This window comes from Octopus bimaculoides, chromosome 3 (genome assembly GCF_046866305.1).
Source record: "Octopus bimaculoides isolate indiv1 chromosome 3, ASM4686630v1, whole genome shotgun sequence".
In the NCBI taxonomy this organism is placed as follows: domain Eukaryota; kingdom Metazoa; phylum Mollusca; class Cephalopoda; order Octopoda; family Octopodidae; genus Octopus; species Octopus bimaculoides.
The window spans coordinates 95,018,867-95,046,366 of NC_142930.1; the positions used below are offsets into that span (position 1 = coordinate 95,018,867).

The 27,500-nt window shown below is 35.8% G+C and overlaps 1 protein-coding gene across 5 annotated transcripts in view; it reads right to left on the reverse strand.

Moving 5' to 3' along the window:
• The window catches only part of LOC106880276 (choline/ethanolamine transporter flvcr2a), a 319,269-nt gene that overhangs the window by 9,109 nt on the left and 282,660 nt on the right, over nucleotides 1-27,500 (reverse strand). For 3 of the 5 annotated variants that reach the window (XM_089349394.1, XM_089349397.1, XM_089349396.1), the window contains exons 9-10: nucleotides 11,766-11,877; nucleotides 7,538-7,581 (exon numbers count right to left, since the gene is read on the reverse strand). In XM_089349394.1, the coding sequence (XP_089205520.1) occupies nucleotides 7,538-7,581; nucleotides 11,766-11,877 (156 nt within the window). Of the gene's footprint in view, nucleotides 1-4,259; nucleotides 4,296-7,537; nucleotides 7,582-11,765; nucleotides 11,878-27,500 lie in introns of all 5 variants that reach the window. The other 2 variants (XM_089349395.1, XM_089349398.1) reach the window with 1 other exon arrangement.

Sequence of the window (27,500 nt, forward strand, 5' to 3'; positions counted from 1 at the left end):
TATATATAATATTTGGTAATTAGTCATATATTAATTAATATCGATTAATTATCAGTAGGTTAGCACATCTAAAGAATCAAAGAGATTCAGAAATATTATCTGCAATCTCAGGGGATTAAGGTACATTTAAAAAAATAACGTCGACCACTAACATGGACAATTGATGCGCTAGAAATAGATCACATCTTGTGTCTAATATATATGTAGGTGCAGCCGTGGCTGTGTGGTAGGAAACTTGCTTCTCAACCACATGGTCCAAGGTTCAGTCTCACTGCATGCCACTTTGAGCAAGTGTTTTTACTATAGCCTTGTGAGTGGATTTGGTAGATGGAAAACGAAAGAAGCGTGTCATATATATATATATGTATATGTATGTATGTATATATGTCTCTATGTGTGTCCTTGTACCCTTGCTCTATCTCTAGTTGACAAATGGTATTGGTGTGTTTATGTCCCCATAACCTAGTGGTTTGGCAAAAGAGACCAATAGAATAAATACTAGGCTTAAAAAAATATGTCTTGGAGTTGATTTGTTCAAATGAAATCCTTCAAAGTTGTGCTCCAGTATGACTGCAGTCAAATGACTGAAGGAGGTAAAATAAAAGAATATAATACGTGTATGTATTTGTATTTAAATCTACATCTACATCTCTGTCAATCAATCTGTCTTTCTCACTTTCTCTTACATTATACATACATACATATGTACATATATGTATATGCATATATATATATATATATATATATATATATATATATATATATATATATAACAAATCAGCATGAAGTAAAAGGATGAAGAAAAGCATCAACCTGCTAGAAACAAGAGCTAAAGTCTTAATTAAACCATTGTAAAGCACCAAAACATATGTTATCTTAGTGCTTTACGGTGGTTTAATTAAGACTTTAGCTCTTATTTCTAGCAGGTTGATGTTTTTCTGCATCCTTACACTTCATGCTGATTTGTAATTTATAGCTAAATAATGCTTTTTGCCTGCGAACCACCTATGTTACGACTGTTGATACCATCAATTTAAAATTTTATCCACAGATGATATTAACAATAGTGACACCTTATTTCAAACCTTAGTGTTTGAATGTTTTGTTTATATATATATATATATATATGTATACATACACACACACACCTGCCTGATGATTGTGGTTGCATGAAACTTGAGTCACAAGAAATGAATTTTGCTTAAATAAACCACATATTTTGCATGTATTGAATTCTCTCTCCCCATTTCAGAAATTAATATCTTAATGCATTATGTGTTTGTGCACATGTGCATGCATGTATGCACATTGGAAGTTACTGCTTGTAATAATTTTTGAACAAAGCGATTTAGATAACATTAACTAACTAATAATATTAAGCAGCGAATATAACAATATCTTGAGCATGTTTAGGGAGTACTAATTATGGTAACACTAACTTAATTATAATAAGTGGTTTGCACCATAAACATAAACACATATAAAAATGATAGAAAGATGTGTTGATTGATAGATAAATACATAACTAAATATGTGTATGTATATATATATATATATATATATATATATATATAGTTATAAAGATATAGATAGATAGAGAGACAGATAGATAGAGAGACATATATACAGAGAGTAAAAAAGAGAGAGGAGAGAACAGATAGTAAAGTCACAAAGACAAGGCTAAATGTAATTTCATTTGCATCTCATGGAAGCAGATATAATTTGTAGAACTATGAAGACGATGCTAAAATTCTTTGAAGTTTCTTGTGTAATTATAACTGTGTCATTAAGAAAGAATTCATTACAAGCAATAAAGTCTTAATTATGGATTACCCCCACACACAAACACACACACACATGCACACGCATATACATATATATGTATATACATACAAACACAGACTCAAGAGTTACACATATACATATATGTGTTTGCATGCATGTTTCTGAGTGTATGCTTACACATACATTCATACAGACACACACACACACAAATACACACATATTTACCAACAGATCTTTTAATACTGCCTTATGTAACAGATAAAAGAGTGCTCAATGTTTCAATGCTCCAAAAGAGATCATACTAATGGCTATTCATGACAAATTTAAGTGATTAATATTTAATTTTATACTTTATTATTTGCCTCTAAATTAGGACTGAATTTAAACTATGGGGAACTGGGGCACTTCAATTTTAGTGGGCCCCTCATACACAAGAATTAAAATCTTGGAAAATTACCAAATTTAAATCTCAAAACCCATCCATTTCATGTAATTGAACTTGATGAGTTAGCAAAGAAAGTTTAAATAAATGACTGAAAATGTTGCTTTATAGGTACACTTTTCAAAATTCAAATTTCGTTTTTTACACATCCACTTGCACTGTTTGACTTTTCCTTCATTGTGAAAAGTACAATGAAGGAGGGGAGATGGGGTAAGATTTTTTGTGTTTTAATGTGAATTACAAATGTTTCAGAGTGTGGAATACGATAAAATGACGGAAAATTATGAAAAAGAGAATAAATCACTTTAGTGGTTGTTGCTGTTCCATGAGCATGAGTGTGTGTGTCTCTGAGATGGTAGTGGTGGTGAGCGGGGGGGGGGGGGGGGGGTTGAGATACCAAACATGTAAAAGACATGGATTTTAAAAATTCTACTTTTAAAATGGCTTCCCTACGTTGCTTTGCAATGCATGAAAGAAAAAAAGGAAAAAGCCCAACAAAAATAGGGAAATTCAAACAGCTATTCCAAAAATCTGCTTTTCCAGTTTCCAGTAGAGGTAGGTGAGACACAATGAGTAATATTTTCTGCGGTTTTGACTTTGAAGAAAATATATTTTTTACAAATGTTCACTACCTCGCCAAAACTATATCAGCTAAGTAAAAACCTTCTCTAAATGCAGTAAAAACTATAACATATTTAGAAAACTATTTCAAATAATTATCGCTGTTCTCTTTGAGCATATAAAAGACAAATTTAGGCAAAGCAAATTGAGTAAGACAAGATAAGGTAAATTTGCTTCTCCATTTCTCCAGAACTACATTTAAAAAAAAGACTCATACACATAAACATCCATCCTTAGACATCAGAAAGATTAGAAATACAACAAAAATTTAAAGTATCTTGGTTAAGTGAAAGAGGATCATGGAAAATTAGCCCATGATATAAAGTTAATGAAACTTGACTAAATCTAAAAACTCAACATAAAATATTCTCTATAGCTTCTTCATGACCTGTTGGAGTGGCTCTCTTCTTGATATATTTATGCACTGTGCAGTTATAAAGAAATTATTGAAATTAGTAATGACTCATTTTGCCCCAATTTAGAAATTTTTTTTTTTTGAAGCTTAAAGATTATCAAATTAGAAACTAGTGTGGGGAAAAAAATTGATGTAGAATCCAACAAAGAAAGGAATATTGATGGTTAAATACCAAAACTTATCCAGATATTTATTAGCTACTTCAACTGCATGGAGGCGCAATGGTCCAGTGGTTAGGGCAGCGTACTCGTGGTCATAGGATCGCGGTCTCAATTCCCAGACCGGGTGTTGTGAGTGTTTATTGAGCGAAAACACCTAAAGCTCCACGAGGCTCCGGCAGGGGATGGTGGCGAACCCTGCTGTACTCTTTCACCACAACTTTCTCTCACTCTTACTTTCTGTTTCTGTTGTGCCTGTAATTCAAAGGGTCAGCCTTGTCACACTGTGTCACGCTGAATATCCCCGAGAACTACGTTAAGGGTACACATGTCTGTGGAGTGCTCAGCCACTTGCACGTTAATTTCACAAGCTGGCTGTTCTGTTGATCAGATCAACTGGAACCCTCGACGTCGTAAGCGACTGAGTGCCAACAACAACACTGTGACTGCATCCAAGTCAAAGTTGCTTGAAAATAATTACCTGTCACCTATGTTTCAAACTCTCTCAACTTCAACTACATAAACTATACTGACCAATTTCTACTCCCAAAGATGATGCAATGGTACAAAATGGGAATGCAATACTAGCAATGTAATGGTTAAAAACAGGTAGGGAGAAAATAACGAGAAATCGGAAATTGCACATTTTGTCCCAAGACAGAATGACAAAAAATATAGGTAAAATAAGACAAACAAAAGGTTTGATTTAATGAAAAACATTAGAACATATATGTAATAATTCTAAAGCAGAGACAAAAATGGTTTTAGCTGATTAGGGATGTAATTTTAATAAAGCTAAATTCAAAATTTAAATTTTTGAAACATATTTTTTACTTACTTGTTTCATAAAGTAAGACCAGTTTTCAATGTTTCACTGAAATAGTTAAGTTTAGAAATAGCAGTGTGTGTGTGTGTGTGTGTCTTTAACTGCAAGTGTCATTGTTCCTTCATGCATTGAAAGAAGGAATTTGACCTAGACAATAACTTCTTTCTATAAATCTCTTTATCTCTATATACATTATTACTTACACGAACAAACACAAACACACACACACACACATACATTCAAACATACATTTTCATGAGTGTTCCGTTCTTTCCCTTTTCTCTGTTGTTGTCGCATTCCTTACTATTTTTATTATTTTATTATTCTATTTTATTATTTTCTTTCTTCCTCACATGTTAGATTCCTAACATTATGGTCTCTCTGATAAAGCTTTGGGGCTAAATTATTGTTCAACCCCTGTCCAATGTTTGTTCAACCTTTGTACAATTCCTGCTTATTACTGGTATGATGTGGAAACCTTGGCAAGTTAGACACACACAAAATAGAAACAACTGTAAGAGTTTAGTATTTTTTCACTCATTTATTCTCACTCATTTATTTATTCTTATTTATTTATTTACTTGTTTATTTGTTTATTTATTTTAATTATTTATACATATGATTGTAATTAATTAATAAATAGATCCAAATGAATGTTTACAGGCTGATTGATTATCCTCTCCATTTTCTTATTTGCCTATATATATATATATATATATATATAATGAATGAGTTTACAAGTGGAAGAATGTAGCACTTAACATATTTTCTTGAATATTCATATATATAATAACTGTTTGAGTCAGCTCCACATGATTTGAATTTTTGTGGACAAGTAAGAACTGTCCTTATCATCAGATGTTCAAAGGTAGTGTAAAGGGTTTGAAAAAAATTAAATCTGGCTTCTAGGTGCTTTAGGCCTCTATTGATCAGCTTAGGGCATATGGTATCTACGCTATCAAAGTAACTAGTTATTTTACTTGCTTTTAAGTTTAAATATCTGAACAGGATGTTGGCATAAGACAGGCACCACTTTGACAGTGGCCTGTGGTACAGTATAATCAGGAACATTAGTTCCTTTTATTGGGTACTCATAAAGTTAAGATGTTGATATGAATCATAATGAGTTACCCACATTTCAACAATATTGCTTCAAATATCATATGCTACAATAGACACAAACATACACCTACACTGCCTTCAAACCACACCCCAACCTGTAACTTCAGAAATCCTACCACTTCTCACAGGTGTGATCCTGCCTCTCAAAGGTTGTAGTCAATAAAGCCATCCTTACACCATCTGATGGATCACAATACACAGATATGACAGTAAATACATTTTTTTAAAAAGGTATACACAGAACATGCACTACTTCAGATATAGTGATAGGGAAAAACTCAATCTCCCTGTTTCACTTCATTCAAAGATTGTATGACCATTGAAATAACATCCCCAACATCAACTGAAGTATTCTTTACAAGGCCCTTCCTTATTCACCTGGGATGCACAATTACCAACTCTGCTTCTGTGAGAAGTAACACATACTCCATTGACCTGCATTACCTCTCTGTGTACAGTACCTAATCCAAGAAATTGATGACACTGAGTATACTGTATTATGGCATACAGCCAAAGGGGTGTCAACACCCTGCCAATATCCTGTCTGAAGAAGTGGACTTCAAAATAAGGAAAATAACAGTATTCAAACCACATTGATCTGAGCTGACCAATAGAAGCTTAAACATCTAAAAGCCCAATCGAATTTCTTTCAAACCTTTCATTCTACCTCCAAACATTTAATGAAACTTAAGTCATGTGAAACTGAGTCAAACACTTATTATACACACATATATATATATATATATATATATACCATATTTGATGGCCTATAAGACGCACCTTTTTTACCCAAAAATGGCTTTAAAAATCTCCCTGCATCCAATGCCCTCAATATAGACTCAAAACTCGCTCAAACGATATTATGTTTACAAAACGTGTGCTGCCATCTATTGGTGAACAATCACCTACAGTATGTTTATATCGAATGTGGAAGCAATAAATTGCTTATAATTACCAGTAATAACATAAAGTTATACAGGTAAGTGGAGGAATTAAAACATTATTTTAGTGGTAATTTATTTTACAAAAGTATAGCCTAGGAGGCCATCAAATATGGTATGTCCTTCTTAGTGATATATCATCTAAAATATATATTTTGCTTTAAATCCTTTTCTGGATAATAAGAAACTTTTTGAGTATATGTCACAAAAATAAAACACCAAAAATACAACAAAAACAAACACTGAAATTCAGTATCAAAAATTCCATAAAACAAAGCTTGCTTTTAAGACATGATAAAAAATAGAGAAGGCACAATTTCATTAAAACTACCATACTACTCATGCAAAAACAAAATACACTGATACACAGATGCTCAGATACATATACATACATGTATATATATATATATATATATATATATATATATATATATATATATATATATATATATATATATACATATATATATATATATATATATATATATATATATACATACATATATATATATATATATATATATATATATATATATATATATATATATATATATATATATATATATATATACATATATATATATATATATATATATATATATATAGGTATGTTAGTGAAAACAGGAAAAATAGAACTCAAAATAATGAGTATATGTATATTTTTATTAATATTTAGCAGAAGTAATAGAGTGACTCAAAAGCTGAGAGTTTCGTGCATTGGCACTTAAGCACCAATGCACAAAACTCTCAGCCTTGAGTCACTCTTACTTCTGCTAAATATTAATAAAAATGTATATACACACATATATATATATATATATATATATATATATATATATATATATATATATATATATATATATATGGATGTATGTATGTATGTATGTATATATATATAAAATAGAAATATTCCACAAAATTTTGAAGCAATTTTACAAGCATATTTTTTTTTCCAGAAAGCAATGTTGCACATAATTTTACAAGCTGTTTGGGTGATGAGCAGACTCACAACAAAGAAAACTGTAACAGCAGCTGCAGAAGCTGTTATTTACACACAGATGCACACACTGTAAACAATAAGGACAGAAGCAGTAAAAAGTTTCTTTGAGAAAAAAAAAAAAATCAATATATGGTGTTAGGGTTAACAGTGTCAATAATGAATATCTGGTTATATGTATATTTCATGTGAGTTTCAAGATCCTCTTAACTAAGCCTAGTGTAATTTACCTGCATTTCAGCTTTCTGTCGACGATAATTGGCTTGAACAAAGCCTGTGCAAAGGAAAGAAAAGACAATGATTTTATTAACATTAACACACTAATTAAAATATGTAAGAATGTAGGGAGTTATCATCATCATCATCATCATCATCATCATTTTAATCTCTACTTTGCTTGCATGGGTTGGGTAGAATTCGTTGAGGTGGATTTTCTATGGCCAGGTGCCTGTTTCCAAGCAAGGTAATTTTTATATTCCTTAGTTGGACATGTTTCCACAGAATATTAGAAACGAAGGACACTGCCTGTATTATGGCGACGCTCATTTTTACAAAGATATACAAACATGCACACACACACACACACACACACACACACACACACACACACACACACACACACACAATGGGTCTCTTTTAGTTTCCATCTAGCAAATTCACTAACAAGGCTTTGGTCAAACTGAGGTCATAACTCACCTTACAGAGGGTGCTGACAGTGGCTGGAACAGATATCCAGTGAAACATACCCCTTCCACAAGAGGTTGAGTAGTTACGATGATGAAGATGATAGCAACACTGGTGATAACAGTAATAATGTGATGATGGAAAACAGGACAAGTAACACAAAGAACGACCATTGATCAGTTGATTAAAGATAGTCAGATCCGGAATGTCTGACATTTAAACATAAAAATCCAAAGATTGGTTTTTAAAAAATGCATAATAAAGTTAGAAAAGTCTTCTTTTTTTAAATAAAATCCATACTTAAATGAAATATATTAAACTGAACAGTAACATAAACTTAGTTGAGTACACTAGTATTATTTAAATCAAATTGATTTTCTAGAAAACTCCTGATTATGTGATTTCCACAATGCTGACTTTACAGCAGATGCCTATTTATAACTTACTGGTAAAGTTCCAAGACCATTTTCAAATTTGTTAGAACTTCTAGAGTGTAGTTTATACAGTAGTTATAATAAATCTGACTAAACTCCTCTTCCCATACGTTGTAATAATAAAGACAGTGCAAAGTAAACACAAAAGAATTTGTCCCAGGATATCACTGTTAATAATAGGTGGTTTAAGTTATGCACAAATGTGTATTATACATGAATAAATATGGTATCACAAATTAACTTCAAAAACTTTATAAGGGTGTAGGCATGAATGAAATACCAATAATGCTCTATATTTTTCTGAATATTTGCAGCACAATCTCCTTATCAGAAAGTATATCATGTTCCATATAGATCAATTATTCATGTCAAACCGTTTTCATCTATTAAATTCTGTTCACAAAGTATTGATTAAACTGAGGCTGTGGTAGAAGCCATTTGCCCAGGCTGTGACATACTGGAATCAAAACAAGAGTGACATGGTTGCAAAGCTGATTTCTTAGATAGACATCCATGCCTGAATAAATAAGAAATCTAAACAGGACATGACATAGTTTCTTATAAGATTCTACAGCATATACTCTGAAAAACATGGATTCCTCACAGATATCACCAACAGGGATTAACAGGCAATTCCATAGATACTAGCCATAATCAATACATATATCTCCAAATTAGGAGGTTCATAAACAATTTCATTTTCCGTAGCTAAATGCTGCTGGTATTCACTATTAATGAGTAGGTATGTTGGAGCTTTTGACCCAAAAATGAAACAAAAAAGACGCCATCTGGCAAACTGGTAAAGATTCAACACCAACCGCTGTTGCTGCTGCTGCTACTACTACTACTACTACTACTACTACTACTACTACTACTACTACTATTACAACCACCATCACAACCACCACCACCACTACTTCCACTACTACTACAACTACAACCAACACCACCACCATCACCACTACTATTACTACTAACCATCTCTTTCTGTTTCTTTACCACTACCACAACAGCCTCTGCTTTTCTCTGAAATAAATACATTGGTTGATTTTCCTTTCCTAGAATCACTTCCCTCTGAAACTATCATGACTGTGCCTCCTTTGGTCTTGTTGATGTTACTTATCTACTTCTCAAATAAAGTGGGCTCTGTCTACTGCATCAGCTTTGTCTACTTTTCCAATTCTACCTCAGTTACTATGTTACCCCCAGAACAATGGAAAATTGTCAGCATCATTCCCCTGTTCAAAAAGGCTGAATACACATCGCTTGTCAATTACTGTCCAGTTAATCTCACAAGCTGTATTACCAAACTGATGGAGTCTTGTGCAAGAGAGACACTCTAGAACTCTCAAAACATTATGCAATCCTCACAATTACTATCAGAACACTCCACCAATATCCACCATCTTAACTGTGACTTTATTTATCAACGTCAAAAGCTTAAAAAGCAAAGTTGACCTCAGAGAATTAGGCTCAGAATGCAAAAAGCCAGAACAAATACTGGAAGGTGTTCTGTCTGATATTCTAATGAGTCTTTTGTCATGTTGAGCTATAAAGACAGCAACAAGTAAGGAAAATGTAGTGAAACTGTATTCACTTGGTCAAGAATGCCTCCAGGCTAATTTAACCATAATGTTAAGACAAAAGCTGACAGTAGGGTGATAGCTGATTAAATCAAACCAGTATTTTCCTAGTACTTATTTCATCAACCCCAAAAGGATAATAGGTAAAAACGGACCTCAGTGGAATTTGAATTCAAAATGTAAAGACAGACAAAATTCTGCTAAACATTTTGCCTGGCATGCTAATGATTTTACCAGCTCACTGCCTTATAAAGAACTAAATATTGGTTTCAAATTTGGCACAAGGACAGCAAGTTCAGCAGAGGGGTAAGTCAATTACATCAATCCCAGTGCTCAACTGGTACTTATTTTATCAACCTGGAAAGGATGAAAGGCAAAGTCAACCTCGGCAGAAGCTGAACTCAGAAGAATGAAAGGCAAAGTTAACCATGACAGGATTTGAACTCAGCCTCAGCAAATAGTTTCTGACCCAGACACAAGACCACAGACTCGAGGGAGGTAGAGTAATCAGCTATATCAACCTTAGTACTTGACTAGATTTCATTTTATCAAAATTGACCCTAGCAGGGTTTGAACTCAGAAAATAAAGAGCTGTAACTAGATACTACAAGGCATTTTTATCTGATGCTCCAAGAATTTCACCAGTCCAAACCTATTAATTTCCTAACATAAGCACAGGGCCAGAAATATTGAGATAGGGGAACACTTTACTTGACCACATTACTTGACTGGCATTTTATTCTATTGACCATTGATCTTGATGAGATTTGAACTCAGAAAATAAAGGGCCAGAACAAAATATACTACAAAATATTTTGTCCAACATTCTACAGAATTGACCAATCCAATTATGATTTATAGCATTGGCAGAAGGGTGATGCAAATACTTTTTATTGTATTTGTAGATGGAGCAGTTGATTAAACCAGTTCTATAAATAGCTTGGTACTTATATCATCAACCACTGAAAGAAGAAACAATTAAGCTGATCTTGATAGGATTTGAATTGTGGTGCCCCAGCATGGCTGCAGTCAAATGACTGAAACAAGTAAAAGATAAAAGATAAAACCAAATAGTGCAAGGCATATTTTGTTTTTATATTCTCTAATGAATCTACCACTCCATTGACAAATTCATTTATGAAATAATAATAATAATTGTTTCTAGTTTAAGCATAAGGCCAACTATTTTGAGGGTAGGAGAGTAAGTTGAAACCATTGACCCCAGTACTTGACTTATACTTTATTTTATCAGGACCAAAAGAATGAAAAGTAAAACTGACCCTGGTAGGATTTGGACTCAGAACGTAAAGAATCTAAAGAAATAACACGAAGCACTTTGTTTGACACACCAATGATTCTGTTAGTAGCACAAGGCCTGAAAAGTTTTTGAAAGAGGGAAAATAGTTAACTATATTGACCCTAGTACTTGACTGTTACCCTGTTTTATCAACCTCCAGAGGAGGAAAAGAGGTAAAGTTTACTTTGGCAATTTGTTTCAAAACATAAAATTCCAGAAGGAATACTACAAGGTATTTTTCTCAATGTTGTAATGAGTATGTCATAATTCTTTCTAATTTTGGCGCAAGGCCAACAATTTTCAAGGGAAATTGATTACATTGACCCCCAGGGATTAACCGAGACTTATTTTATCAAACCTGAAAGGTTGAAAGGTGAAAACTTTGGCATGATTTGAACTCAGAATGTAAAACTGTGTCATAATAATAAATGTCAATCAATTGCACAAAACAGTAACTTACATGTGAGAATTAATCCAATAAGCAAGGCAATACATATCGAGAGATTTGCTGCAAATACAGAAGCTTGGTTTACAATGGTCCTCATCCCAATTGTGAAGAGAATTCCAAATACCTATGAAATAATACCAGAAAAGAAGCGAAAATTAAAGGGAGAAATAAATCATAGAAATACAATGTCAAACAGAAGAAGCAACAAGAACCCCTTCTTTACTGGCCATGGTGGGGCCCACAAAAAATACAATACATTTCTTACAGCAAGGGTAAAAGTCTTATGCACAAGTACAATAAATGGAAGATATATACCATCATCATTATTATTTAACATCCCTTTTCCATGCTGGCATGGGTTAGAGGTTTCAATAGGAACTTACAAGCCAGAGGACTGCACCAATCACCAATATCTGCTTTGGTATGATTTTTACAGCTGGGTGCCCTTTCTTACACCAAAGACTTTAGAGAGTGTACAGAGTGATGATTTTCATGGCACCAGCACTGGTGAGGTCACCAGGTGACTTGCAAGACCAGAACCCCCTCAACTGTAGAGTAGTGAAGGAAGGGAAAGTATAATAGAGGGAGAGCAAAAGGTATCTTGCTGAAGAGGCAAATACATAGCTCCCCCAGCTGAAGAAAGAGAGAGAGACGTGATCTGGGTATACCCACAAGGTGCATGGTGAATATGAGAGAGTAAGGATAGAGGAACAAAAGGGTACGTGGGTAGCTAAGTGTACTAAAGTGTGAAAAGAGTGTGACAGATATATATATATATATATGTATATATATATGTATATATATATATATATATATATATATATATATATGTATATATGTATATATGTATATATATATATATATATATATATATATATATATATATATATATATGTATATATATATATATATATATATATATATATATATATATATATATATATATATATATATATATATATATATATGTATATATATATATAGACGATGAGAAATGGAGCAATAAATAACACTGAGAAGTGGATCGTTGGTGTTATAAAGTCATTATTTAATTAAGATGAGAGTATGACTTAATAACAACAGAGATCCACTTCTCACTGTTATTTATTGCTCCATTTCTCATCGTCTTTATATATATTAAACTACGGTTTTACCTTTTAAATTACCTACTACTGTATACCTTATAACAAGGACCATACATACTGAGGTAATAGCAGGAGTGCCTATGGATACATCTATCTCTTAGATGGTTACATTACCTCTAACTTATATCTTTCACTATATATATATATATAATAGTATTAATTAATTATAGGAGACGGAGTTCATATTAGACTTTTATGAGGTGCAACATATGTTTCGAGCCATCACTCTGGGTCCCTTCAGGTACACTGATAAAGAAGTATCACTTGAGATTTTTAGAGTCAGTTGGCTTATTGTTATATACCCATCCAGTTCAAGAATGAATAAAAGCAAATAATATTATAGAAATGCAAAAGATTCAAATATGAACATGGAAATCATGTGTTCCAGTTTAGATAAAATGACCTAATTAGCTTTCGCTGTCATAACTGCTTAGAGGCAAAAAGAAAGTAGAAGGAAAAGGAAGATTAATACTTAGACAAATAGTCTCATGTTCATGCATACACACACACACACATGCATATACATATATGCATATATATATATATATATATATATATATATATATATATATATATATATATATATATATACATATTTATATATAACTATATATATATACACACATACATATATATATACACATACATGCACATAAACATACATACAGATGCATATAGATATGTACTTAGACCCAAATACACACATGAAGACTGACACACACACACTCGCATTCTACACACACATATATATTTATATATATATATATATATATATATATATATATATATATATATATATACATATATTCAAATACAAATATATACATAAATATATAGATACATGTATACATATGCACATCTGGATTGTAAATGTACATGTCTAAATACATGTTACTTGGATACTGGGTTTATTTAATACATGAGGTTTTAACTCGGAAGGATTAATTCGAGTTGTGGGTGTTAGATTTGCATTAGTTAGGTATGGTTTAGATTGTAGTATGTGATTGTGTATTTAGCTGTATGCAGGCACCTGGGTAATTTGTCCAAATTATTTATTATATCATCATCATCATTGTTTAACGTCCGCTTTCCATGCTAGCACGGGTTGGACAATTTGACTAAGGACTGGCAAGCCAGAAGGCAGCACTAGACTCCAATCTGATCTGGCAGAGTTTCTACAGCTGGATGCCCTTCCTAACGCCAACCACTCCAAGAATGTAGTGGCTGCTTTTACATGCCACCGTCATGAGGGCCAGTCACATGGTACTGGCAACAGCCACGCTCAAAAAGGTGTTTTTTACGTGCCACCTGCATGGGAGGGAGCCTGCATGGGAGGGAGCCTGCATGGGAGGGAGCCTGCATGGGAGGGAGCCTGCATGGGAGGGAGCCTGCATGGGAGGGAGCCTGCATGGGAGGGAGCCTGCATGGGAGGGAGCCGCTCGAATGATTTTCTAATGTGCCACCAGCACAAGTGCTAGAAGGCAACGCTGGTAACAATTACGCTCAAATGGTGCTATTTATGGGCCACTAGCACGGAAGCCAGACAGCTGCTCTGGCAATGAACACGCTCGGACAGTTCTGTTAGTGCTCCACTGGCGCAGGTGCCAGTCATCGAGTATGGTTCAATTATGATTAGGCCTACTCAATCAGGATTGACTAAGAGCTAAACAACAATAACAATAATATAAATAATAATTGGTTCTAGGTTCAATTTCACTACATGGTTGTGCCTTCTACCAGGGCCTTGGGCTGACCAATACCCTGTGAGAAAACTATGCACACATAGCTGTGTGTTAAAAAGCTTACTTCTCAACTAGAAGCATATCATATTGTGGCACAAGGCTAGCAAAGAGAGGATACATCGATCAGATCAATCCCGGTGCTCAACTGGTACTCATTTTATCAACTTTGGAAGGATGAAAGACAAAGTTAACCTTGACAGAATTTGAACTCAGAATGTAAAGACAGATAAGATACCACTAAGCATTTTGTCTGGCATGCTCATGATTCTGCCAGCTCACAACCTTACTACAAGCATATATTAACCATAAATTATGCAATTAGCATCAATAAAACAAGTGATCATGCCATTACTGGATATCCTGGCAAAGCAAAATTGCAGTGTGGCCATATATTTTTCTGATCAGACATCGGACATCCGGAACGTTTTTGTTATTGTTGTTGTTGCTGTTTGATTAAGGATGTTTAATTATAATATAAAAGCCTGTCTTTCATTTGTCATCTCCACTAATGTAAATATCATTCACAATTTCTGGAATGGTATTTACTGATCAAAAGTTTCACTAATTGCAACAGCCAATGATGGCTTCTGGTAGTGACAGTGGTGACAGTAATGGTGGTGGTGGTGGTGGTGATGATGATGATGATGATGATGGCATAAAATATCACAATGTATAAATCTAGCTGGGCTGTTTTGATCTGAGCTGAATCTCTGAAGTGCTTTCCTGCCTTGTGCCTGATAGACTGGTATCTTATGAAACAGGAAATACATTTTTATTTATTGTTTTAACACTGTGATACATCAGTAGCAGAGGTAGTTGTGATGATGTCATCATGGCCATCATCATCATCATCATCATTTTATGTCCACTTTCCATGACCCAGGAAGACATTAGACAAAGTGCTGAAGAACAACCTCGGGATGCCAAACATTTCAGGTAACGTGACAAAGGACTGAGATGCTTAGCACCTTGCTGTATTCAAGAAGACCCATGCTCCGCTGCAGAAGTGTTAAGACTGGTTCCACCAATGGTGAGGATTGACCTACAAGAGTCCTGGGCCAGTGCCATGTAAAAAGCATTTATGACAGTGTCACATAAAAATAACTGTGTGGTGCCACGTAAAAGCACCCGTACAGTGCCACATAAAAGCACCCGTGTGACATCACTTAAAAGTGCCTGTGCAGTGCCACTTAAAAGCATATGTGTGGTGCCACATGATAGCACTCATGCAGTGTTACATAAAAGCACCCATGCAGCACCACATAAAAACATCCATGCAGTGCCATGTAAAAGGGCCCATGCGATGCCACGTTAGAAGCACCCAGCACACTCTGTAGAGTGGTTGGTGTTAGGGAGGGCATCCAGCTATAGAAACCATGCCAAATCAGACTGCCAGCTCTGATCAAACCACCCAACTTATGCCAGCATGGACAACAGATGTTAAGTGATGACAATGATGATGATGATTTCCAAGCTGGCAGGTGTTGGACAAGTAAATACTGATGTCCTAGATGGCTTGGAAGACCACATTTTGCTTGTAAGTTTCCTTTTGACCTTCATTCCTACAGATAGATGCCCTTCCTAACACTAACCATTTTTCAGAGAGCTCTGGTGGTATTTTAACATGGAACCAGTGCCAAAGAAGATAGGAGTGACAGCATGGCTACAATGCATGGGTGTCATTTACATGGCATCGGTATTGACCATGACAATTCACGGGTGCCATTTACATGGTACCATCAATGACCACGACTATGATGCATTGTTATATTGGGATAAAATGCTACAGAAACTTAAGAAATGCTCCAGACTGCTTATCGATTAACTTGCATGAACCAAGCATCTGCTTTTTGTTGGCATTGAGGCCAGGCAAAGCAAGTCCACTGAGAAGCTTATGGTGATCCCCTTTTTTTGTCAGCAAGAGCATCATCTACATTCACTGAGTTCCTTCTGGCAAGACAGTCAACAAAGAGTACTTTGTGGAGGTTTTGAAGGAGTTCAAGAAAAAGTACCTGCACCAGTCCACAATTTCATCCTGGTAGCCAACTATTTGACAGAGATAGGCATCGAAATTGTTTCTCACCCTCCCTACCGTCCAGACCTTGCTCTATGTGACTTTTGGGTGTTTGCCAAGCTGAAGGAGAAAATGAAGAAGGTTGTAACAAGGGTCTTGGACATCTTCACTTTGGAGGACTTCAATGAGACCTTCATAGAGTGATTGGTGTGCTACAATAAGTGCCCCGAAGTAAACAGATCCTACTTTGAGGGAAATTACAATTTTGTACTAGGCTGAAATTAGTAGATGTCTCTCCTGGAAAAGTCTCAAAACTTCTGGAATGCACCTTGTATTTCATGAGCAACAAAAAAGACTCCCATTATTCTTTTACTTGTTTCAGTCATTTGACTGTGGCCATGCTGGAGCACCGCCTTTAGTCGAGCAAATTGACCCCAGGACTTATTCTTTGTATACTTAGTACTTATTGTATCGGTCTCTTTTGCTGAACTGCTAAGTTACGGGGACGTAAACACACCAGCATCGGTTGTCAAGCGATGTTGGGGGGACAAACACAGACACACAAACACACACACACACACACATACATATATATACGACGGGCTTCTTTCAGTTTCCGTCTACCAAATCCACTCACAAGGCTTTGATCGGCCCAAGGCTATAGCAGAAGACACTTGCCCCAGGTGCCACGCAGTGGGACTGAACCTGGAACCATGTGGTTCGTAAGCAAGCTACTTACCACACAGCCACTCCTACGCCTACGTTGTATATTTTGTTAATAAAATATAAAACAATATGCTTTTATTATAATTGAATCAGAAAATATTTCAGATTTTTTTTTACCATTGGTTTGAAAATAACAAATAAAATTAGAGTAAAGTATGTGTGTATAGTGTTGTTTAATTTATCAATTATAGGTCATTGTGATGTTTCTTTTTTCTTTTTGAAAGGAAAGTCATATGATTTGAAAACATTTAAATAGTTTTATAGATTTATATTTTAAATAAATAATTGTTAACATTTTTTAAAGATATATAAACACTATATCTATGACAATGCTACAATACACTGCCCTTCTTTAATGGGTACAGGCAAGGCTGTGTGGTAAAGAACTTCACTTCACAACCACATGGTTTCAAGTTCAATCCTAAGAAATGTCTTTTACCATAGTTTTGGGCCTTATAAGTGAAAATTTGATACAATAAAATTGTGTGAAAACCAGTTGGAGAGGCCATTCATGTTTGTGGGAGGAAGATTCAATTAATCAGATGCCCAGTTCGTGAGTGGCCTTAGAAGAGTCCATTTTGTAGACTTCTTTTTGAAGAATAACCATCACCCATCCACTTCTTCCCATATATCTCAGAAGCTCTAAAACTGGTCAAGAATACTTCCCTTCTTCCCCTGACTAAACCACAAAAGAAAATTCATCATCACTATCATTTTAATGTCCTTTTTTCCATGTTTACATGGGCCAGACAAAGTTTATTGAGGCAGATATTCTACAGTTGGATAGCCTTTCTATCAACAACCCTCATCTGTTTGCAACCTAAGTAGATATTTCCCCATGGCCAGACATGTTCTCACAGAATAGTGGAAATGAATGACACAGCATATATGTCAATGACTTTCATCCATAACTATCATATGATGTCAAGACAAGGAGATACAAATATACATACACCCATACACAGACATAGGATCTTTTTTAAAACGGGGGCCACATTTTTCATTAATGTTTTACGTAGTGTTTTTGGTACCGAAAGACTTTCAAACTTCGTATACTTATCTATTTTGTGTTATAGAACAGAAAAATATTTTTATATTCGAATTTATTTCATGTAAAAAATTGTCTTATTTCGATAATTTCAACCAATCACTGACGTCCATTCAGCCGATATACATTAAGTGCCGACTACATAAACAAACGATTCTTCGTTTTATTTGCTTTTTTCATTTTAAATTTGCTTTAACCCTAACCCTAACCCTAACCCTAACCCTAACCGTAGGGTTAGGGATAGAGTTAGGGTTAGGGTTAGGGTTAATTGTTTCAGAATCGTTTGTTTATGTAGTCGGCACTTAATGTATATCGGCTGAATGGACGTCAGTGATTGGTTGAAATTACAGAAATACGACAACTTTAACATGGAATAATTTATGGATTTCTTTTTTTTTAAAGAAGACTAAGAGAAAAAGATGTTTTATATGACACATTCTACCAGTGTTCCAAGTTTCAAAGTGTTTCGTTAATGAAAAATGTGGCCCCCGTTTTAAAAAAGATCCCAGACATATACACATGCGCACACACACACACACACACACACATAATATATATATATATATATATATATATATATATATATATATATATATATATATATAGATATATATATGCATGTATGCATGTATGTATGTATGTATGTGTGTATGTATGTATGTATGTATGTATATTTATATATCAATGAGATTCTTACAGTTTCTGTTTACAAAATCCATTCAAATTTAAAGCAGCAGAAAAAAATGTTTCTAATATGTTAAATAGTTTTTGAAAAGCTAAACTTAATTAATTAATAGATGATTACAATAATTTTAGAGCTGTAAATATTCACAGCCAGACGTGTCAGTGAGATGTCAGCTAACAGTTGGATGAAGTCAACTACTAACTACATGTTTGGACAAATACCATCAGCCTGTTAAATCATGTCAAACCATCCAGTCTACAACAGCATTGAAAGTGAACTTGAAATAATAAAAGCAATGATGACAATTTGGTGTAGTCATAAAACTAAAACCTTCACAATGGCTACAAATTCTAGAACTTGTATGATATAGTATATAATTTAACCATTACATATATAGTACATGTATATTATGTATATAACATATATAATGCAAAAACATGCTGCAGACTGCAATAGATAATAAAATAGAAATAAAATTAAAAAAATTTTTCTATGTGATCTGGTACTGGTCTGTGGCTCAGTGATTAGGGACTCCTGCTCTGAAGGACAGAGATACAGCTCTCCTTAGACTAAGTAAATAATGAAATATAAATTACGTAATAATCTACTCATATTTTGGCACCAACATAAAACAGTGCTCATCCTAATAGCATGTAACTACTACACACATTATCATTTTACTTCTGGTTTTCCATGCTTGCATGAGCTGGATAGTACAATGTAGAAGCAAAATGGTAAAAGTTTTTGCATTACTAACGCAGAAGTCTTAAGTTCAATTATTCTTCAAGACAAATCGAGTTTCTAGTTAGTACACAAATTTAAAACAAAATTGTCAGTGTAATATAAACAGTTAGGCACAATATAAAAATCATTAGGAAAAATTTAATCGTCACTGATTGTGACTGAAGGTGCTGAATAACACATATATTGCAAGAAATAAGAGTTACATGAAGCACACAGTTTATATACACTAACAGGGTATATATGGTATATGTATGACAAATGGATTTAGCTTAACCATTAGAGCAATTGAGTAGTCATTGCTGACAAGTCTGCAACTAACAGATGAAACCGGTCAAGTGCTCTTAGCTTTGCTCATGGGGCAGTTATCTCCCCTGTCAAATGTATACAAATTGTGCACTTCATGCAGCCTTAAATGTTTCAGCTTGTTTCTTACAGTATAGGTACTATTCAGCATCCTCAGTCACAATTAGTGACAATTAAATATATATACTTATATATATATATATCATCATCATCATCATCATCGTTTAACGTCAGCTTTCCATGCTAGCATGAGTTGGACGATTTGACTGAAGACTGGCAAACCAGATGGTTGCACCAGGCTCCAATCTGATTTGGCAGAGTTTCTACAGTTGGATGCCCTTCCTAACACCAACTACTCCAAGAGTGTAGCGGGTGCTTTTACATGCCACCGGTACGAGGTCCAGTCAGGCAGTACTGGCAACAGCCACGCTCAAAATGGTGTTTTTTACGTGCCACCTGCACAGGAGCCAGTCCAGCAGCACTGGCAACAACCTCGCTCAAATGTTTTTTTATGTGCCAGTAAGGCAATGCTGGTAATGATCACGCTCAAATGGTGCTATTTACATGCCACTGGCACGGAAACCAAACATCTGCTCTGGCAATGATCATGCTTGGACGGTGCGGTTAGTGCTCTACTGGCACAGGTGCCAGTCATCAAATTTGGTTCAATTACGATTTCGATTTCACTTGCTCCAACAGATCTTCACAACCAGAGTTTAGTGTCCAATGAAGGAGAGGTTGGCATGGGTGCCAGTTGTTGAATTTGGTTCGATTTCAATTTCACTTACCTCAACAGGTCTTCGCAAGCAGAGTTTAGTGTCCAATGAAGTGGGCTGTCTACACCCCTGGCAGAGGTCACGGATTATGGTCTCACTTGGCTTGCCGGGTCTTCTCACACACTGTATATTTCCAAAGTTCTCGGTCACTAATCATTGCATATATATATATATATATATATATATATATATACACATACACAATGCGCTTCTTTCAATTTCCATCTACCAAATCCACTCACTTTGGTCAGCTTGGGGATGTAGTAGTAGACACTTACCCAAGGTGACATGCAGTTGAACTGAACCCTGAACCATGTGGCTGGGAAGGAAACTTCTTACCGCACAACCACACCTGTGCCTAAATACCAATATTATGATTTTTAGATTCCTGGTATATTTAAATAAGCTAATTTCAAATTCTAGAAAGATTTTTATATTCAAATAATTTATTCAAATAAGATATATATATATATATCAGCACACACACATATATACATACACACACATATACATACACACACACACATATACACACAACGAAGAGGTCAAGCTGATTAATGAAAACTGAGGTGTAACACACTATGACTCACTTAAGTAATGATGATGAATTAACAAAGGTGGAATGCAGCTAATTTATAAAACTTAAGACCAACTGAAATACATGACATCACCTTCTGAGTAATGTTGGTGGATTAGTAATGATTAAGCTGTGATGATTGGTAAAAAACTAGGATAACCTGAAACACACCATGTCAGCCTCTGGTGATATAAAGATGGATTTGGAAATGGAAATTTTTTAAAAAATGACATTACATTCGTCGTCATCGTCATCATCATCATCATCATCATCATCTTTTAACGTCCTTCCATGCTGGCATGGGCGGGGCACCTTGACAAGAGCCAGCCAGGTAGAAGCCTGCACCAGACTTCTGTAACTATTTTGGCACAATTTTTACAGCTGGATGCCCTTCCTAACACCAGTGCTTTTTATGTGGCACAAGCACAAGCAAGGTCAGTTTTGCCAAGGTTTTTACAGTTGGATGCCCTTCCAAATGCCAACCACTCTACAGTGTGGACTGGGTGCTTTTAAGTGGCACCTGCACTGACAGGGTCACCAAGTACTTGCAACACAAAAAAAATCTCTTTTGAGAGGGGAAGGGGCATTGGAGGAGATGATCTTGTGTCAGATGATGAAAGGAGACAAAGAGACAGAAACAGGTGTCTTGCTGTAGAAGAAATAGAAGGTTACCTGGCTGGAGAGAGAGAGAGGGAGAGAGAGACAGAGAGAGACAGACAGAGAGAGACAGACAGACAGACAGACAGAGACAGACAGACAGAGAGAGACAGACAGACAGAGAGAGAGAGACAGACATAGAGAGAGAATGAACACAGAAAAAGATGTGCTGCCACAAAGGAAATACATGGTTACGCAACCTGAGTGAAGCACAAGAGAAGGAGAAAGAGAGTGGGTGACAGCAGAATAGAGATAGTGGCAAAGTGCCAGGCATACTCACAAGGGATGGGGAGCAGAATATAAATGGGATAGTTGAGTAAAAGAGGAGAGAGATATAGATGGTGGCAAGTGGCAAGGCATACCCTTGAGGTTCGATGGTCATAATATACATAGCAGGATATTGCAAAGGAAGCATGATTAAAGAGTGTGGAGGGAGCGGAGGTGAGTAGCGAAAACCTGGGCATATATAGAGTCAGGGGGCTACTGGATAGCAATGATACAGAGGAACAGGGCCATGAGGACAGGATTGGGGAGTGAGAGCTAGGCATAGTGTATGAAGGAGGAATTATGAGGAAGAGAAGAGATGTAGATTGGTTTGTTGGGGTAGGGTGTGTGAAATGTTTTTTGTTACATGTGGGTGAGACAGACAGGTTAGGGGCTAGTAGATAGCAATGATACAGTGAAACAGGGCATGTGGGTGGAACCCACAAGTTGGGGGCTAGCAGAGAGCAATGATACAGTGGCACAGGGCCAAGAGGACAGGATTGGGGAGGGAAAGATAAGCATAGTACATGAAGTGGAAATGTGAGGAAGGGAAGAAATATAGAGGTGTGGTTTGGTTTATTATGGTAGTGTGTGAGAAGTTTTCTTGTTAAGTGTGGGTGGAACATACAGCGCTTCTAGAACCCAGTTTTGCTGATGTGGGTGAGTTTTTTCAAGAATTTCATATCGCCAGACATCTTGGTCCATTGTCATTTCCTCTGTAAGGCCCAACATCCTAAGATTGGTCCTTACCACTTCATCCCACGTTTTACTGAGTTCCCCTCTTCCACAGGTACCATCCACTTTCAGTGATTGGTACTTCTTTATGCTGTCCTCATTCATATGCATCACATGTCCAAACCAATGTAGTCTTCTCTCTTGCATGAAATATTTGATTCCTCTTATGCTCAAATTTTCTCCCAATACATTTGCACTTTGTTGTATATGCACACTGCTGTTGCTTATCCAATGGAGCTTACTACCTTCATTTCTCTCCAGTCTATGCATGTCTTCTGCATGTCTCACTACCATGGAGTATAGCCATTCGCACACAAACATGATATAGTCTACATTTCACTCTGAGAGGGGGTCCTTTTGTTGCCAACGGAGATAATAGCTCTTTGAACATCCTCCACCCAATTCTTAATCTAGAAACAATACTTTCAAAGCATCCTCCACCATTGCTAATTTGATCACCTATGTAACAGAAACTATCTACAACTTCAAGAGAGCCTGCTGGACATTTGAGAGAATCTAAGTCCTGTGTGCTCTTAGTGCTTATTGTTCTTGCACATCTGCCACATACAAAGACAACTTTATCTGTTAATCTACTTGTTATTCCACTGCACCTCTTATGTATCCATAGTTTACGCTAGGTGTAGCAAATGGAATTTCTTCCAACTCCTTTCCTACATACTGAGCAGGGCCATTTATTTGATGGAAAGAGAGTTTTATCTTCTTTCTAACTAACAACAACTTTGGTCTTTGCCAGGTTAACTTTAAGGCCCTTTGATTCCAGGTTTTGTTTCTCCAATTCTGCTAAAGATTCTGCAATAAGAGCAAGGTCATCAGCATATAGCAGTTCCTGTATGCACCCAGTTTTGAATTCCTCTGTTATGGCCTGGAGGACTATAATGAATAAGAGCGGTCTGAGAACTGAGCCCTGGTGAACCCCTACCTGTATGCTAAATTCATCACTGTATTCATGGCCGACTCTCACCTTACTGACAGCACCTCTGTACATGGCTTGTACAGCTCTAACAAGCCACCCCTCTACTCCTAACTTCCTTAGAGACCACCAAATAACAGAGCAGGGAACTCTGTTGAAAGCTTTCTCCAGGGCAACGAAAGGTAAGTACAATGATTAACTTACTTTTACCTGCAGCTGTCTCACTAGGAAGATGGCATCTGTGGTACTCTTCCCAGGTACAAAACCAAACTGCATCTCATCTAGTTTAATTTTATATCTAATCGATTGAGCTATAACCCTCTCAGTAACTTTCATGATTTGGTCTAGCAATTTAATGCCTCTGTAAGGCAGCGAGCTGGCAGAAACGTTAGCATGCCAGGCGAAATGCTTAGTGGTATTTCATCTGTCTTTGTGTTCTGAGTTCAAATTCCGCCGAGGTCGACTTTGCCTGTCATCCTTTCGGGGTCGATAAAATAAGTACCAGTTGCATACTCAGGTTGATCTAATCGAATAGCCCTGTCCTAAAAAATTTGGGGCTTTGTGCCTAGAGTAGAAAAGAATTTAATGCCTTTGTAGTTGTTTCTATCTAAGGCATCACCTTTACCCTTGTAGCAGCTAACTATAATACTACTACACCAGTCATTTGGGGATGGTGCCTTCCTGAATAACCTGATTAACTATACATATGACTAAGCTCTATCCTACACCACCAGAAATTTTAATCATCTCAACAGTGATTCCTGATGGCCCAGGAGCTTTCCCTGTCTTCATATCCTTCATTTCCTTTTCTATTATGCTGTTATCAACCCTGATGGCTGTTCCCTCAATTGGTTCGACATATATTAGACTCTCTTTCTCCCATTCATTTTCCACATTTAGTAACCTTTCATAGTGACACTTCTATGCATCTTTCTTCTCTGAGTCACTAAGTGCAAACATACCATTATCCATTTGCACTCATTTCTCACCTACCACATCTCTATTCTCTTTGATACACTGCTTTGCAGTCTTGAACACCTCATGCCTCTGATCCTCATGCTGTAGAACATTTGCAAATCTCTTGCCTTCAGCTACTCTTTTGGCTATGTATACCTGACACCTACCTGCCCTTTTGGCTACCTGATATAATTCTCTGCTTCCACCATTTTCCCAATCTTTCCAAGCCTGTCTTTTTGTTTTTATGACACTGTCAACCTCCTTGCTCCACCATCATGTTACCCTTGGTCTAGCTGGGGTTTTCCACCAACCACAGATTTCATTTGTAGTCCTCAGTAGATTGTCCTGCAGGAACTTCCAATCATCCTCTAAGCTATATGTCCCCAACTCTTCCTCTCTTTCATCAGAAGCTTCCATTAGCAAATCTCTGTTTGCTGGGTCTTTGAGCTTCCATAGTCTTTTTTCCAGATTGATTTATTTCTCTGAGTCTTTCTAACTCTAATTCTGAAGCCACTAACTAGTAACCTATGTTGGATTGAACACTCTTCACCTGGGAAAGACTTTGCATTTTTAAACATCCATCTATCTAGTTACTGGTGTGGAGGTAGTCAATCTGGCTTATGTGTTCACCAGACTGATAAGTGATTAGGTGGCTGGCTGTTTTTTTTAAGTTAGTGTTGCAGATCATGAGATCATTTGCATCACAGAACTCCAGCAGTCTTGTTCCCTCCTCATTTCTAGGTCCAAAGCTACAGCCCCCATGCACTCCTTGGAATCCATGGGGATGTTGCCCAACATATCCATTGAAGTCACCAGCCACAATAACAAAGTCTCTGTCATTTGTCGTTGAGGTTGTCTGCAAAAGGACCTCATAGAATTGGTCCTTCTGATCATCAGTCGACCCAGACTGAGGAGCATAGGCAGAGATAAATGTAACTTTTAATTTATCTATAAGTCTCATCATAATTACCGTATCACATACTCTGACTACCTCAATTACCTTATCTAGCCACTTTTCTGTTAACAGTATGCCTACACCACCTACTCCATCCTTCCTGCCGAGCCAAAAGAATTTGAATCTCTTGTCTCTTACCCATGAGGAATCTAGCTGATGCCTCCCTCCATCTTACTTCTTGCACACCACATACATCAACATGGCATCGCTCCAACATTTCAATAATCTCTCCCTTCCTTCCTTTCATTGTGCCAACAATGATGGTAGTGGTCCTGAGATTGAGTATTTGGGAGTGGTGGTGGCAAAGTAGTTGTGGAAATTTTGCCATCACCTGAAATGAAGATCTGTGAAAATGCTTTCCAGCTAGCATAGAGCTTTGGTACATAGTTTATTCAGTGAATTACAATGAATCACAGTTTCCCCCACCTCATCCAACATCTAGAGCAAGAGCCAACACGTGGGTATGAGAATAGGATGGTTACATAGGGCAGTTTAAGTATTATATGTCTAAATATTCATATATGAGGTACCTTGAACTGTATACAACACTTATCAGGGCACCTGTATGAGGGTATAAGGGTATAATCAAAATATGTATTCACACACAGAGTACAGGAAGCATATGAGTCACCAGGTGAAAATGTTAAAGTATGAATTAATATAGTGGTGGGGGAGGATGGGTGGACATAATGGGTGTGCAAAATGGACGTTGAGCACTCCACATAGCTAGACAGGCTCAGAAGAAAAGTCATAGTATTTGATAATTATTATTATTATTATTATTATCATTAAAATATTAATACATAAATGTTGTCAGTATCAACCATTTAATTAATAAAATTTTATGAATACACTTTATGATTAGGTAGTATTTTTGATCATTAGACTGTCACCCTTATTAAACAGTGACATTAACCGAAAATTAATTGTATTGTCCAAATATTTACAGACAAATCATTAATTATAAATTTTATGTTTATGAATATTTGTATAATTTTTTTTTCTTTTAACATCATAGTTTATTGAACTTGGATAATTTATCACCATCATCATCATCATCATTTATCATTCAGTTTCCATACTGGTATGGCTTGGACAGTTTGACAGGAGCTGGCAAGCCGGAGGACTGCACCAAGTTCTAGTGTCCACTTTAGCATGCTTTCTACAGCTTGATTACCCTTCCTAATGCCAGTTACTTTACAAAGTGTTCTGGCTGCTTTTTGCATGGCATCAACTTCAGCAGGGTTATCAAGTAGCAGAACTGTTTCTTAAAGGAATCTATGAAAGTAAAATTATGTCACACTCATTATATTTCATCTCTTTTTGTTTTGTATTTAATTGATGCTTTCCATTTGTAACATATTTTTCATATTCATGTATGTATGTATGTATGTATGTATGTATGTATGTATGTATGTATCTATCTATCTATCTATCTATCTATCTATCTATCTATCTATCTATCTATCTATTTATCTATCTATCTAT